At 36.5% G+C, this 14728-nt stretch overlaps 1 protein-coding gene across 1 annotated transcript in view; it reads right to left on the reverse strand.

The window, feature by feature from the left end:
• The window catches only part of NBAS (NBAS subunit of NRZ tethering complex), a 183678-nt gene that overhangs the window by 133606 nt on the left and 35344 nt on the right, over nucleotides 1-14728 (reverse strand). Inside the window, exons 22-23 of the mRNA XM_055713511.1 lie at nucleotides 948-1031; nucleotides 149-302 (exon numbers count right to left, since the gene is read on the reverse strand). Of these exons, the coding sequence (XP_055569486.1) occupies nucleotides 149-302; nucleotides 948-1031 (238 nt within the window). The remainder of the gene's footprint in view (nucleotides 1-148; nucleotides 303-947; nucleotides 1032-14728) is intronic.

A 14728-nucleotide genomic window follows, 5' to 3' on the forward strand; every position in this document is an offset into this window, starting at 1 on the left:
AACAACAAACCAAGTACTTCAAAAGCCATAACAAAGATTGAGACAGTGTATGTCACCAAGCAAAAAGCAGCCCGTTAACACACGATTCTGCTGAAGAAGGCTGGTCAGCCTGAGTCAGCCATCACTATTTTTTCACTGCTATTCTCACCTGCATTGCATATTTTTCAATTTCCTGTGCTCTGCTCAAATACCAATCAGTAACAAGATTAACTGAAAGGTCAGTAGTCCTGTACTTCAGTAACTCATGTTGCATTTCATACAGAAATTCGCCTTCATCTTGTAAAGTTGGTTCAACAATTACCCTTAAAAAAAAAAAAAAAAAAGAGTCAGCATATGTTTAAGTGTAGATTTGTTTGTATTTTTTTCACATCAGTCTTTTCCTATATTTTTCTGGTCGTTCTGAAAGAAAATGATACAATCAACCTACCACTACACCAATTATTTCATGAGATTCAAATGCCAATCACAGCAAATATTCATTTTTGTCAGCAAAGTGACAAGTAAGAGTTTCAAAACATGATGCAGATCACGAAAGAAAGAATCCTCTCTACTAAAGACAAACCTCTGCTTCCCATCTGTTCCTCACACAGCAAGAGGCAGTTTTGTGATCCATTAATGCTGCTATGACAACATTACAGCTGACAAATAAGGGGGCAGGAGAAAATAAATAAATAATTCAGGAATTCCAAGAGTAACCTCCCTCCCCCGGCTACCATGCATTTACAAGAGGCATGCATCACACAATCAATCCAAACATAATGCTTTAATATTAAAGAGTATTTGCTCAGTCAGTCTCACTAAGAAAGCTTAAAACACAAGTCAGCATGTACAAAATTAAGAAGTGAGTCCTACTGGGCATTTCCCACATTTTAAAATTAATAAGTAAATTCCTTATTTGAAACACACATAAATATAGAAAAAACTTTTTGCTATTTCTACATACTTACCTGCATTCTGCTTTTTCACACCAATCTTCTTCACGATGTTTCTGCTCATTCCAAGGAAGAATTTTCAATGTCCCCTGTTTGTAACTGGTATAACAGAAAAAAAGCTTTACACAATTTTTGGGATTGTAGGTTTTTTGTTGTTTTTTTTTTTAACTGTGATGGCATTCAATTAATGGAATACAAAGCACACATGCTCATTATGAATTCACTGAAATACTTGTATCATTCAACTACAATATCAATTCTTTAAAAGATTTATCACTTTTTAATGCAGCTTTACAAGTGTGATTTTACCTGTATATTACCTGTAAAAACACATATTCTACCTGTATCATTAAAGATCCACTAAAAAAATTAATTTTCTTACTGGCCATACCTTAAAAAAAAAAAAAATTAAAAAAGGAAAATCTCCACTATATGCTTTAAGAACATTTACAACTTCACAGTAAGTAATCTGAATTCATATGCTGTCATGGAAGAATGAAATAAGTAAAAACTTGTGATCTTCACAGCATAAAAAAATACAATTCTTCACATTTTAGCACAAATCCTTGTACTGAAACGAAACAAGATATGCCCTGCTGTACTAATCTTCTCAATTAAGTTTTATGTGGTTTTCTGACTACAAACTTCGACGGTGAAACACTCTCTAAATATCGATGTTGAAGGGGGTGGGGGGGAAATCCATTTAAGATACAGATTAGAACGCTATGGGCTACTAATACAATGATTAGTTATGACTTGCTGCTGTAGCCTAGTTGTTTAAGCAGCATAAAACCCAAGAAAACCATGTCAAGCTATACAAACTAAGGAGGAAAAGTCATATAGGTTATGGCATTTGTAGAAATAAGAAACAAACCACGTACAAAGTAAAGACATTAACGTTCCAGCATACTGTAGCAATAAGCTATTTTAAGTCTCATTCATTTTCTCCTAACCCTGATTAATAAACACCAATAGTACATGGACAATTCCTATTTATAAGTTAGCAACTGACATGATCTCCACATCTCTTGAAGGGCAGCACTGTAACTCAACAGCTTAACAAGAAACAAAACTCCAACAAACAAATCAATTGCACAATGTAGTAAGAGTCAAAACAACAAACTAAGAATTAGTTACTACATTTCATTTAGCAACAGCCATTAAACACATTTAACAAAAACAGACATATCCATGATAACTGCCCTGCACTGTACACATACACGCTTCTGCCTGGAGGTCAGCCACCCTTTCTTTCCCCCTTAAATGCACTAACAAATACCCTGTGTTTTATCACATTAATTCCTACTCTCCAAATGAAACACACAGTAGAAATCCAGCAATAAATTGGCAGAGACAGATCTGCAGGCTATAAGACTCAAAAGAAAGGAGGGGAGAAGATGGAAGACTGCTAATTCCCGAGTTTCAGCTATAGTAACATCTGTGTTCAATTCCAATTCAGTTGGACAGAATGTTCCACAATTATCTTTATAATTAGGCACCACGTATTAACATCACTGAAAATAATTAATAAATAAAACTACAAATTAAAATTTATGATATAAGCACCAGGAATAAAGTTACTTCCAGATTCTGGAAAGATTCATCATCAGCCCATGTATTCTGGGGATGGGGGGAGGGGGGCTATTCTGTAAGTCTTAAATAACATCATTTATCAATTAATTTTAAATATTATTATTTAAAACTGGGCTCAATAACTAAGTAAAAAAGGTCACATTTCACATGTCAAACATAAGAATGTTGTTATTGAAGACCTAGTCTGCAGTGAAAAAGTCCTCTCTATCAGTTGAAATGTCAAATAACAGAAAAGGCAAAGTGTGATTAACACTCCCTTCCAAAATATAAAATCAAGACAGCAAAACCAGGTCTTTATATAATCAATAACACTCTCCTTTCCTATGTTCTATTAAACATAAAAGAAAACTGGACAAAATTTTATTGCCCAATACAATTTCTTTTCATAGCAAAATTACTCTATTCACTTCCCAGTAGGCTTAACAAGGTATTTCAAGAGGGGATTGGCTGGTTGGTTACTTTATTTGGGGAAGGCCTTTTTGTTTTATTTTCTTAATCTTAACACACCTTCTTTACTGGGGTGGAGCAGACACACAAGACCTTTTACACAGCAAGGACAGTCAAGGGTTTCATTTAGAAGCTGTTTCAAATAACATCTACAAAATTGTAGCAGAACTACTATGAGAGAGTAACAGTAAGACAGGAGATTTTCAGGTAACAACTCCAATTTCCTGTTACAGATAGCTTTTTCCCCCAAATGTTAGCTACACATACTAATGCCTTAACTAGTGTTCTGCTTCCAAGAACTGTAACATTTAAGATTTTGTTATTTTATGGTTTAGAGGGTTTTTTTAAAAAAATTATTTAATATACAGTAACAAGAAGAGTAAATGTTTAAAATAAAAAGAAAAAATCTCTACTACAGTATAGGCCTGTAAGAACTTAACTACATCAAATAATTTCAACAACCTTTTATTCATAAACATTGGGGTAAAAAGAGATTCAGTCACTGGCAAGGACCAGTTGACAGTGGAAGCTCTCAGAGGAGCCCAAGGGCTTGAGCAGTTTCAGAAGCTGAAGAATCACAAAGGCATGGTGAGAGGAGCATTCACACCACATCTTGCCCTGCCCTTAGTCTCCTTCCCATAGCTCCACTAAAAACAGCATGAATAACCTGGGTAACCTGTAAAACAAAAGTTAACCCCTCTCTGTCAGTCTCTCTCATGCATCTCATAAGACAACACATTGGTTGAGTCACATTCATGGAGGTATGTTAAAGATGTGTAGATGTGGACCTTAGCGACATGGTTCAGTGGTAGACTTGGCATTGCTACATTAACAGTTGGACTCCATGATCTTAAGGGTCTTTTCCAACCTAAATGATTCTATGATTCTATTAAAGAGAACACAGACTGTGCCCCTACCCCTCTTCCAAACATTGGCTTTTGCATAAGTCTCTGAAACACCTAACTGATGGAGAAGCAATAGGGGAGAGACACGTGACAAGTTAATAATTATATCAAGATCCATTACAAAATCGCAAGTACCATTTATTGTATTTACTCTGAAAGCAAATTCCTGTTCCAAGTAGTCAGTTACAGACTGTTCACAGCTCTGTAAAGTAAGAGCATCCCATTTGAGTAAGTCTTTTCATATAAACTCAGAGCCTGAGGAGAAACTTTTGGGAAAGCTGCTTTGGTTTAGATGCTCCTTCACTGGTTGTTTTTGTTGTTATTGAGAGAAAGAAGTCATGCAAAAGAGTAAGGAAAGAGGTACAGATATTTAATGGATATTTACCCTTCAAAATTTTCATCTTTTGGCTAACAAAGTATTAAAACAGAAAATCACTAGAAATAAGCCAAGACAGCTGAAGTTCACAGCACAAATTTAAAGCCACCCATGCATGAATATAGGATCTGAATGACAAGACATTCCAGAATTCACACACACTCTCCTAATGCTAGTATCGCTCAGTATGAGACCTGAAGGGGAAAACAAACAAACAAACAAACAAAACACCACCACCACCAAAAGAAAAAAATAAAAACGTCTACTGATCTGTAGATCAGTAAAATCTGTACTGTACTGCCAAATACTACATTGAATATGTTCTTAATTAAGCAGCCACATCCTACATACTTGCCATAAACGTGGCAAAGTTACATTGTGGAATTACAGATCCAGTTCAGAAATTGTTTCTGAACACGTTCAGTAGCACAAAAGGCTCATAATTAAGGTTGGCAAAACTTGCAAATTTTCTTAACTGACCTGAAAATCAGGATGAATGTTTCTTCCCTCCAGTTATTCTTAACATCATTAACTCAATTTCCTGACTCTGATAAACAATTATTAGAGACTGAACAATTTATCTTCTATGCAAGCAAGAATTATCCACCCACCCTAAAATCAAAAGTTATGTAGTTATTGTGTTATTAACTCTTCTTTTTGCAAACTGATGCAGTCACCTATCTGGCCCTTCTCCCCAGCTCATTTCAGAAAACAATATGTATTTCCTTCTCCCCATCTAAAAGCAGGTATTCTCTTCCCTATTCCTGTAACAGAAAAAACACCTGAGTTTGTCTTTAAACTTAACTGCTTTAATATTTTTTTAAATACATTTTTAAATAGAATCCTTTCCATTTAAACATGTCATGGATTAAGAACAAACTCCATTCAAAATAACTTCTCCAAAACCACACTATGGCTTATACCCTTGACTAAAATTGGAAGTGTATTGCTTAAAAAAATGCTTGCTGATAAAGATTTCACTCAATTTGAGTTCCCAGGCCTTGCTCTGTTTGACTTTGCTTCCCACTTGCCCCTCACCTCCAAAATCTATCAAGTAAGGAAGCAATGCCCAACTGCCTCCCGCTGCCTATGTTACTCAACGAGGCACGGCAGAAAAAAAGTTGGAAAGTTGAGAAAAAATGTGAATGACCAAAGGCAAGAAGTGTGTGAACATCCCTTCTGTGAAAGCCAGAGCAGACTTAAGAATCCTAGAAGGAAGAAAACAACAAATATGCTAAGATTGATACCAAAGTTGTTCATTTTTTCATTCCACTCAAATAGGAAATGACATTTCACTGTTTTTACTTCCTACAACACTGTAAGCACTGATGAGACTAGCAGGACCTCATTTAAAATAAACAACAGCAGATAAGCGTTTTACACCATATGCAGCTAAGCTGTTAACTTGTCATTAACATGTTGATGCACGATATAAAACATAAAACACTGTGTATTTGGGTTCAAAAATAGAAAGAATTCTTGGAATAAGTGTCATGAAAGTCTACTATGTCTAGAAAATACCTAGTTCAGGAATATTTGTACCACGTATTATAGACATTTGTGAAACTTCAGGTAAATACTGCGATGTGCCTGTCTGTACCTGTTTCTTCCCTTAGCAGCTGCTGCTGGCCATTTGCCTTACGGCCAAATCTACCAAGGCCAATCTCATGTTTCAGCACAGGATTTTGCTGGAATGAAACCTACAGTTGTCCCAACACATCAATTCAAGAAGTACTATAAGCATACTTCACAAGTTTTTCATAAAAGCTTATTAACAGACCACCACAAAATACTGAAGAGAAGACTTTACAGTTCATGGGAAAGAACTGTCATGCAGTGCAATCCTGACTGGAGAATGTCTACTCCATCTTTTTTCCCCTTCTCACAGCAGAAAAGGTCAGAGTTAAATACTTTAACTCAGGTGTATGGATAAGCAAAAAAAAATCTTTTAAAAGTATCTTCTGCTCTGGTTTGGTTTGATTTGACATTTTAAAAGTATTGAGGTTCACCACAGGAAAAAGTTGAGAGGAATTTTAGATTTTAAGCTCTCACCAAGAGTCAAGCAGCACTCAGTAACAACCTTCTCTAAATGCTTAAAGAAAACAACACAATTAAAAGATAACTGCAAAAAATCTTTCTTCCTAGTAGAAGTCAGCAATTATGGAAAGCCAGTCTTAACAGATACATTTCTTGCTACATTCACACAAAAAAAAGGAGAAACCATACCACTCAGAGCTGACTGCTAACTTCATTCACATTCTCAACAATGCTAAAATATTTACTGCCTTCTGCCCCCTAAGTGACTGCATCCAACTGTCCTTAGTTTCTCTACTCATTCTGAAGGGTTTAGAAAAGCTCTGTATTTGAATTCAAATGCAAGAGCTGGAATAAACCGGTCTCGATATCAGCAAAGAAAGGATGGGAGATCCCTGTACCCAAGTCCTTTATAAAAGCAAAAAAATTATTAAAATGTTGTATTGATCTTAAAGTGCATAAAATAGCTTTTATCTTAACTGATACATGCTTTAGCACAGGTATGGGGGTTTTTTTCATCAAATTTCTGTTATCAGTAACTCCAGTGACTTGTGCAGAAACAGGAGAACAACAAAACTTTGGAGGACTATTAAAATGGAAGCAAGTCAGTTGAGAAAAAAATTCAGGCATCAAAGCACCATTGCAGTCTGCAAACTCAAAAACATAAATGCAGATGCGACTGAGAAGAAAGATATACAGACATGAAGACATATATGAAAGAGGTAGGGCTTCCATCTCTCTACCATGCTTTTGTTCACAACACACATGCAGCAAATCCAGCTGAACTGGGGCACATCAGAACTACCATGTATGCCCTACACACAATACGTAAGCCTAACTGGGCTGAAAGTAGTGAATTTAGCATGCACAGGTAGCTTGCCATATGTGCAATGTACACTTTATGCTACTGCATCCAGAATTCATTAGTCCCTCTGCTTGTGCTATGCAACTTTGCTGCTTTGTTCTAGAAACTGAAATTCCACAGAGGTCAGAGACATGTGCAGGTTAAGTCTGCATTACTACGCAGCGGTCGCCCACCCTAGATTCCAGATATGGGGATAGATCATTGTGGCACTAAGGCAGATCGTTTCTTCTAATTGGAAAAGGCGGCCATCAGCTATGCCGCACTGTAAGTCTACACTTTTTTTCCCGAGCCACTGCTTTTCCCCCACCCTTTGCCCTTACCTTTTCTTTTCAACAGTAGAATAAATATGGTTGGAGCCCAGTAAATTGACAGATTACAGAGGTATTCAGCTCTGTTCCTTCAAAGGAGCTGACTTTTCCAGTATTGCTCTTTTCACTATTGTTTACATTGGCTTGGCAATTCTTCCCATTCTTTTCTTTGACAAAAGAGGTCCATTTCTTTGGCAGTTTCTGTATCCTACCAACTGCATTAATTCAAACCTGCAAATTATTTTTCTCTCCAAGGAGAGGCGTTCAAAACAGGAAGGTCTAATTCAGTTTTAAGGTCAGAGTCCAATTCTATTACCAACAGCAACTGTGCAGGTTTTTTCCTTCAAGCATTTCATACAGCAGGCCTGTCTCTCCAAGACTCATCCGGTTGAGGATTAGAATTTTATTTTTTTAAAATCTTTTCCCTTGTTAACTTGTGCACATCAAATCCGGGCTCCAAGCAAAATGCAATTCTCCAACACATTTATGAAACAATGTATTTTTGCTAAAAGACATGCACATTTTTTAGAGTAGGTTTGGGTTTTTCTCTAAAAATATTTTGGGAGTTGATGAATCTTTACTTTTTTTTTAAATCATGTCTTACTGTCTGAAAAATAATATTATAAACACTAATTCTGCATTTGAAAGCTTGTGTTACATATTGGAATAGTTCTGAACATAACATTTAAGTTAAGACAATTAGTATTGATCTGTTAGAGGCTAGAAAGCTATATATGAAAGATATTGTAGGATAAAAATAAGGTAGAGTTCCATCAAATGGTTTTCACTCAAAATGTTTTTGAAGAATGTGCTTGACTCCAATTTTATTACATTTTTTTAAATTATCTCAAATTTATGTTTTGCGATAAGAGGGATATAAAATCCTGAACCATCAAATATTCTTTTCCTACTGCTGACTCTTGTCCACTTAACAGAATTTATGATTTCCCTATTTTACTGTAGGTACATTGTAAGTTATTTTAGACTTCACATTCAGATTAGCACTTTCATAATCCCACTACAAATAGTTATGGAGGTATTAAAAGTAGGCTATATTTAATATATATAGTTGTATAAATGCAGGATATGTAAGGGAAGTTTTTAAAAATGTTTTTTAATTTAGTCCAGAAACTCTTTTGTCCACAGTCTGTATCTTCTCAGACAGCAACTAGGAAACCAAAGCCAGTTTCTGTTGCTTTGGAATTCTTATGGCTCTGAAACAGTTTTATTACATCACAATTACTGTATTTCATCTTCAGTTACAGAGTAAGAAATGCATCCCGGATATGTACTCTTGCAAAGCTATGACATGTACTGCATTTTTTGTATTGCATGAAAACATGTAGTTTAGCAATGAATTAGTAAATGCAACTATATAACTGATTACATATATTTTTTATGTTTCCAATTATCCAATATACTACACAATACAGTAGTGGTAGGCAGAAAGAGAAGCTCTTAATTTTCTAGTAATATCCACAGGTCACGTGACAAATTCATCAAGACAGAAGTACAGCTGGTGCCTAAACCAGTCTGACAAAAACACCACACACTTTGAGAAAACTGTTACACAGAAAAGGCATCCTGCTTGTGGCTACCACAGCTAATCACCCTTCACAACTGCTGTGCACTTAATGACAGGTCTTTTGAAGCAACTCTGCCACCAGAGGAAAAAAGTTACATCTGATCTTACATAAACAAATCAAGCTATGTTTTAATGATGTAGTAAACCTTTAACAGAATTTGGGGAAAGAGGAACATTTTTCCCCTAAAAAAACCCTAGACTGAATAATCTAAACATCAGAAAAATCAACCAACACTACATAACTGCCATTTAGAAGCTTGCTGTGGATTTTTTCTTGATGATACAATTAAAGTTGTGAGGCAGCAAGAGCTTTCACAAAATCAAAATGGGCTATTTCAAAGACACAGTTAAACTCTGAGTAAGATCAAAGCTGTCTGCCAACACATACTGAAAATACTCCTTCACAACTGTTCATTTATAAAGGATAATGATGTTCATAGAAGAAAATTTGTTCTAAACCCTGTAAAAAGGTGACAAACAAATACGACAATGGGAGCGATACACTTTCATGAGAAGACTGGGGACAGCAAGCCAAGGTACAGTTCAGGACTATGCAGGCGAGACACACATGGTAGATGAAGACAGGACAAGTCAGCATGAACAACTCAAAAAAAGAAAATCCCGTTCATGCTCTGTGGATAAACAGTACAGGCACAGTTTAGCTCATATGCTATAGAAAGTTATGTGAAGGCTGCTACTGGCCTGCCTGAAACCTCCATGTTGAACACACACAGAGCTCTCAGCCTTCAAGTGCTCCAGTCCCCAATCACTTTCGTGGCCCTCTGGTGACGTGGCTCCAGTATACCAACGTCCTTCCTGAACTGAGGTCCAGTATTCTAGCTGCAGCTGAATGAGTGCGGTACTCCAATTGCTCTGTCTCCTGGCTATGCTTCTGTTCATGCAGCACAACATGCTGCTGCCCTTCCCTGTTGGCTGATGTCCTGCTTCTGCCCTCCAGGACATCCAGGTCCTTTTCAGCAGAATGCTTCCCAGTCAGTCGGTCTCCATCCTTTATTGTTGCAAGAGTTTCTTCAGTTGCAGGAACAGGACTTTGCATTTATCCTTGAACTCCCCAAGGCTTTTGCTGGCCCATGCATCCAGCCTGTCTAGGTCCCTCTGAATGACAGCTCAACTCCAGCATTGCAGCTCCAGTGAAAGTTCCCTCCTTCCTTGGTTACAGCTCATGCTCTCCCTGGCTCCCTTACAGCTTCAAATTCTCAACAGAAAAGAAGTGAAGGTAAAACTTATGCCCTTCTTACTTGTTTCACTGTAGCACTACACACACTAACTCAAAAAAAAAAAAAATAAAACAACCAACCCCTGACCACGGGATTAATTCTTTTAACATGAACTACAAAAGCAGTTCAGCTTCAGAAGAGAAAACTAATATGAAAAAGTGAGGACCATATATTAGTTCTGCAGACATTCAGTCATCAAACCAATTCACATACATATATACTAAGAAGAGATGAACTCTAAGAGCTTTAGTGAAACTGCAGTGCCACAGGCAATAACTAAAAACCTAGTTCAGGAGAAGATATCATTATGGAAAGGCAAAGTTAACTGCTTATGAATCTCTTAGTTTAATTGTGTAGTATTTACCTATTCATAGGTGAGAGCCAATTATGTGGAAATTTTCAGGTTTTACAAACTTCACTAAGTTTTTAGAAGATACTTCTACTCCCACCCTAGTTCATTAGGCAAATGGAGTTCATCCACAACTCTCCAGTGAAAATTCACTTTAAGCTACAACTGAAAATCAGTATTTGAGAAAGTTAGGGAGTGAAAAAGTAGAAACATATAAGAAGTTGCTATTGTAAGAGGAAAGACTTTTACTACTAGAGTAATGTGCAATATAGCAGACTTATGGCTGTTGAGGGAACCATACATATGAATTTCCCAACTTCTGTGAGTTTAAAATGTGAGCGGTAATGTTGCAATATAGCAGTTAAATGTAGTAAAAAGGATAAGAAAATTAAAAGGGAAAAAAAAAAGCACTAGTTATATTTATAATGGTGGTTCAGCGTTATTTTCCTCTGAGATCACCTTTAAAAAAAACTCAGGGCACCAGTCTTACCTATAGACTATGAATGCTAGCTGTAGCTATTGAAATAGAGATAAGAAAGAGCTGTCATCTCCTAATACCTACACTTTTACCACCTTCACTCTAGTTGTACAGACTTCATCTGTTAAGACATCTGATGGAGATCTGAGAAGGAGCATGAATCCCAATGACTAAGACAGCAGAGACTTAGAAGCCATCATTATAAAAGTAGCCAAGTAGTAGTATGAGAAGAAAACATTACAATTGCAATTCTGCAGAAACACATTACTGACAGTCCATCACAATACCAATTTGAAGCTGACAGGCATGTAGAGCCACCAATGCGTCTTAGTATTTCTTCTCAATTCCAGGAGCAGTTGAGCTTATATAACCTGCAGTCCTTTCCAAGAGTCTTATGTATACATAAATCGTCTGCCCAGATATTACTTAACTCCTCCTGAACAGTTCTGAGAGCAACCCCTAAAGATGCTAAGCTACAAAACCTGTGCCAAAAATGAGCAATGAAAGGCTATCTACAGCTTCAGACTTTCTGTAAGCTGTTATTGGGGGAAAAATATGTATTTCCAAACAACTTGGCCCAGAACATGGCGGGCGGAGGGGAGGGAGAAATTCTTCTACCTTTTTTTCCCCTCATTTATTATGCCAACTCTTCCTTGATGGGTAAGACCTTAAAACTTTTGTGACACTGGCCTCTAAGTGCCATCCTAATGTAAATTACATGTGCCGGTAACAAGAAAACAACTGCTTTATGCCTATGGAATGCAGTAGCAAAATAAGCCTTTCTTTCACTAGGTACTTACAATTTACTAGCTGCAGCTGAAGTCAAGGCTCCAGATGAAAGGAAATAGCATTTATAATGCAACTTTTACAAAACCTCTTTATTATAGGGGAATGAAATTCTTCAGATATAGCACTTCTGTGCGCATTCACATTGGTAGTGCTGCACAACAAGCAACTGTGTCTCAATGCTTTTGCCTTGGCAATAGCTAGAGGTGGCTATTTGTCCCACCTCGCCTGTTCCATGCACAAACAAGGCAGCACCTGCTATACAGCCTCAAGTTCTTCTTCAGCCAGATTCCCCTGCAGATGGGGGAAACTATGAAAGCACAGAGCAGTGTGGTGAATTTCCATAAAGACAGGTGTCACCTCAGAGAGCTCCAGCTGGGAACCAACCCTGTCAGTGTTTAAAGTGCTCCATATACACAGACACAAGATGGTTAGTTCCCAACAGTATTCATCCTACACATACACAGGGCCATATAAGAAAACCTAGAAGATGCACTACTGGGTTTTTTTTCCCTCCACCAAAATCTTTTCTGCCTCCAGAGCTGCACACTACTCAGCAAGATGTCTGCCCTGCAGAAGGCTGAGCAGCAAAAGCATCAGCAAGGCACAAACAAGGTGTTCTTTAAGCATGGCTACCAGGGCAGGCTGCACTCAACGTGGGCATTATCATGCAGTTGGTCCACGTTAGTGGTCTCATCACATGCACCACAGCAACCAATTACCCTATTGGAATATCTTCATACAGAGAATTACGGCCTTGAATTTTCAGAAAAACAATGATCTAAAAGAAATCACAAGAGAGATTGCTCTTTTTTTGCAGCTGAAAATAGGAAATCCTCCTGATATCCACACCGTATTTCATAACTGCAACAGTGTGACATTTAAGGAGGAATACGAGACTAAGTCATTTCCTCAGAACCCTTTACAAGATTTTTCTAGAGTCAGAGTTCATGAGGATAGACTGGATCATTCTCACCCCTTATCCCAAGACCACTGTAATGACAAGCTGCATAAACTGAACAGTGACGTGTAGTGTTGCCGACATTTTTTTTAACCAATTGGGATTTATATTTTTGTAATGTCTTCCTTTTGTTCAGAAGTTTATCAATTACAGTTAGCACTCGCACTTTTTTTAATATTATGTGGGAATTAACCAGTTTCATAAGTTGTATCATAACCTTGGTCCATCAGTTAATGTAATGCAAATTATGTCTACATACTGTGTTCTATAGAGAAGTAAACTAGATAGCACACATTTAAACTGGATGTCACAAAAACTATGTATCTACAGAATGCCAGTAATTCTATTCATACTAATAACCCACTTTAAAAAAAACACGCTAGCACTAAAAGGCCCAATAAACTCACTTTAAAAAGACCAAGACCTTCAATTCTCTTTGATTCACATAAAACAACTGCCAGAAACTGAAGCTGTTTGGACTGGGGGAAAGGCTCATGCAATTAAAAAAAAAAAAATTAAAATCATTAAGAAAATGTACAAAGTAAGAACTTAAGTCTATTAAGTATTAAGTCTCATTAATACTTTCATCAAAACATATTTAATCATTACATTAGTAAAATAGTTTTAGGGAGTGTATTTAGCAATACTGTGTGAATAATCCCTGTAACAGGAAACCAGTTTTAGAAAAAGGTTAGATCAGTATTCAGTATGCAGGATTTGTGTATATAGGATTTGCTCTCATCCCCTTCAGAAAGAAAGCGACCATGTTTATGAACATCAACAAAATTATAACCACATTTAAGATGACCCTTCTTCCCACCCTCTCACATTATAGATCTTCTCAAAACAAAAGAGAAAGTTGTGAATAAGTTTTACTAATTTTCTAAACACTGCAATAATTTCTTTTCATGGTCCTAACTGTTACCTTAAATAAAATGTTCAAACAAGTGTTTTCACATCCTAACTAAATAACTACATGTGTTCCTAATACTATCCACACAATAAAAAGGGCACTGGTAAGTACTGGATATTGTAAAATAAAGACTAATTTCTGCTCAGAAAGAACAAAGGTGGTAAGCATTATAAGCTAGAAAAAATGTCGGGGGAATAACCTGATGAATGAAAAACCCCTCTGCTACATGGAGAATTATCTATATGGGACTGTTAAAACTTTCAAGTGAAAAACTTAACTATAATGCTGGAAGACTACAAAAAAATTATCTATTATCTATTCCAAAAACTATCCCCCTGCAGTAAGGCTTCAAAGTCCTATTGTAAAATAGTGCCCAGTTCTTCATGGGCACTGAACAAAATGCTTCAAAACTAATTTCATAATGAAAGTGTTTAAAAGAAATATTCTAGAAGGAAAAAAAATATTTTAATTAATACACAGAACATAAGTATGATGTTCAAGGAAGACTCTTCCAAAAATTTATATGAAATTGACAGTAAGCTAAAATCTTATGCTGAAATGAATGAATAGGAAAGTCTGGATTTAAAGCTTTTCATAATTCGACCTTAGCAAGCTGCATAAGAATCAGTAACAAGAAGATTAATGATTCTGAAGTTACTGACTGCTTAAGTATTAAATTACACACCAAAACAAATCCAGGAAAATGTAATTGCTTCCAGGGAGCTAAACACTTGTATTATTAATTTCCTAACATTGGCTGTTATTACAAATCAATCACAGATTTGTACTTAGACCTCTGAAAATCCGGGCCATTGTAGGTCAGAAGAGGCCATGCTTCCTCTTTAGCATAATGGAGACAAGAACATTTAAAGTCCTTACTTTCCTGATATTAACCCAAAAGAGACCAAAAAGCTTCCAAGAATGGCATAAAGTAAAGCAGAAAATGAAGACTAGTCAA

Source organism: Falco cherrug, chromosome 6, assembly GCF_023634085.1.
Source record: "Falco cherrug isolate bFalChe1 chromosome 6, bFalChe1.pri, whole genome shotgun sequence".
NCBI classification, from domain to species: Eukaryota; Metazoa; Chordata; class Aves; order Falconiformes; family Falconidae; genus Falco; species Falco cherrug.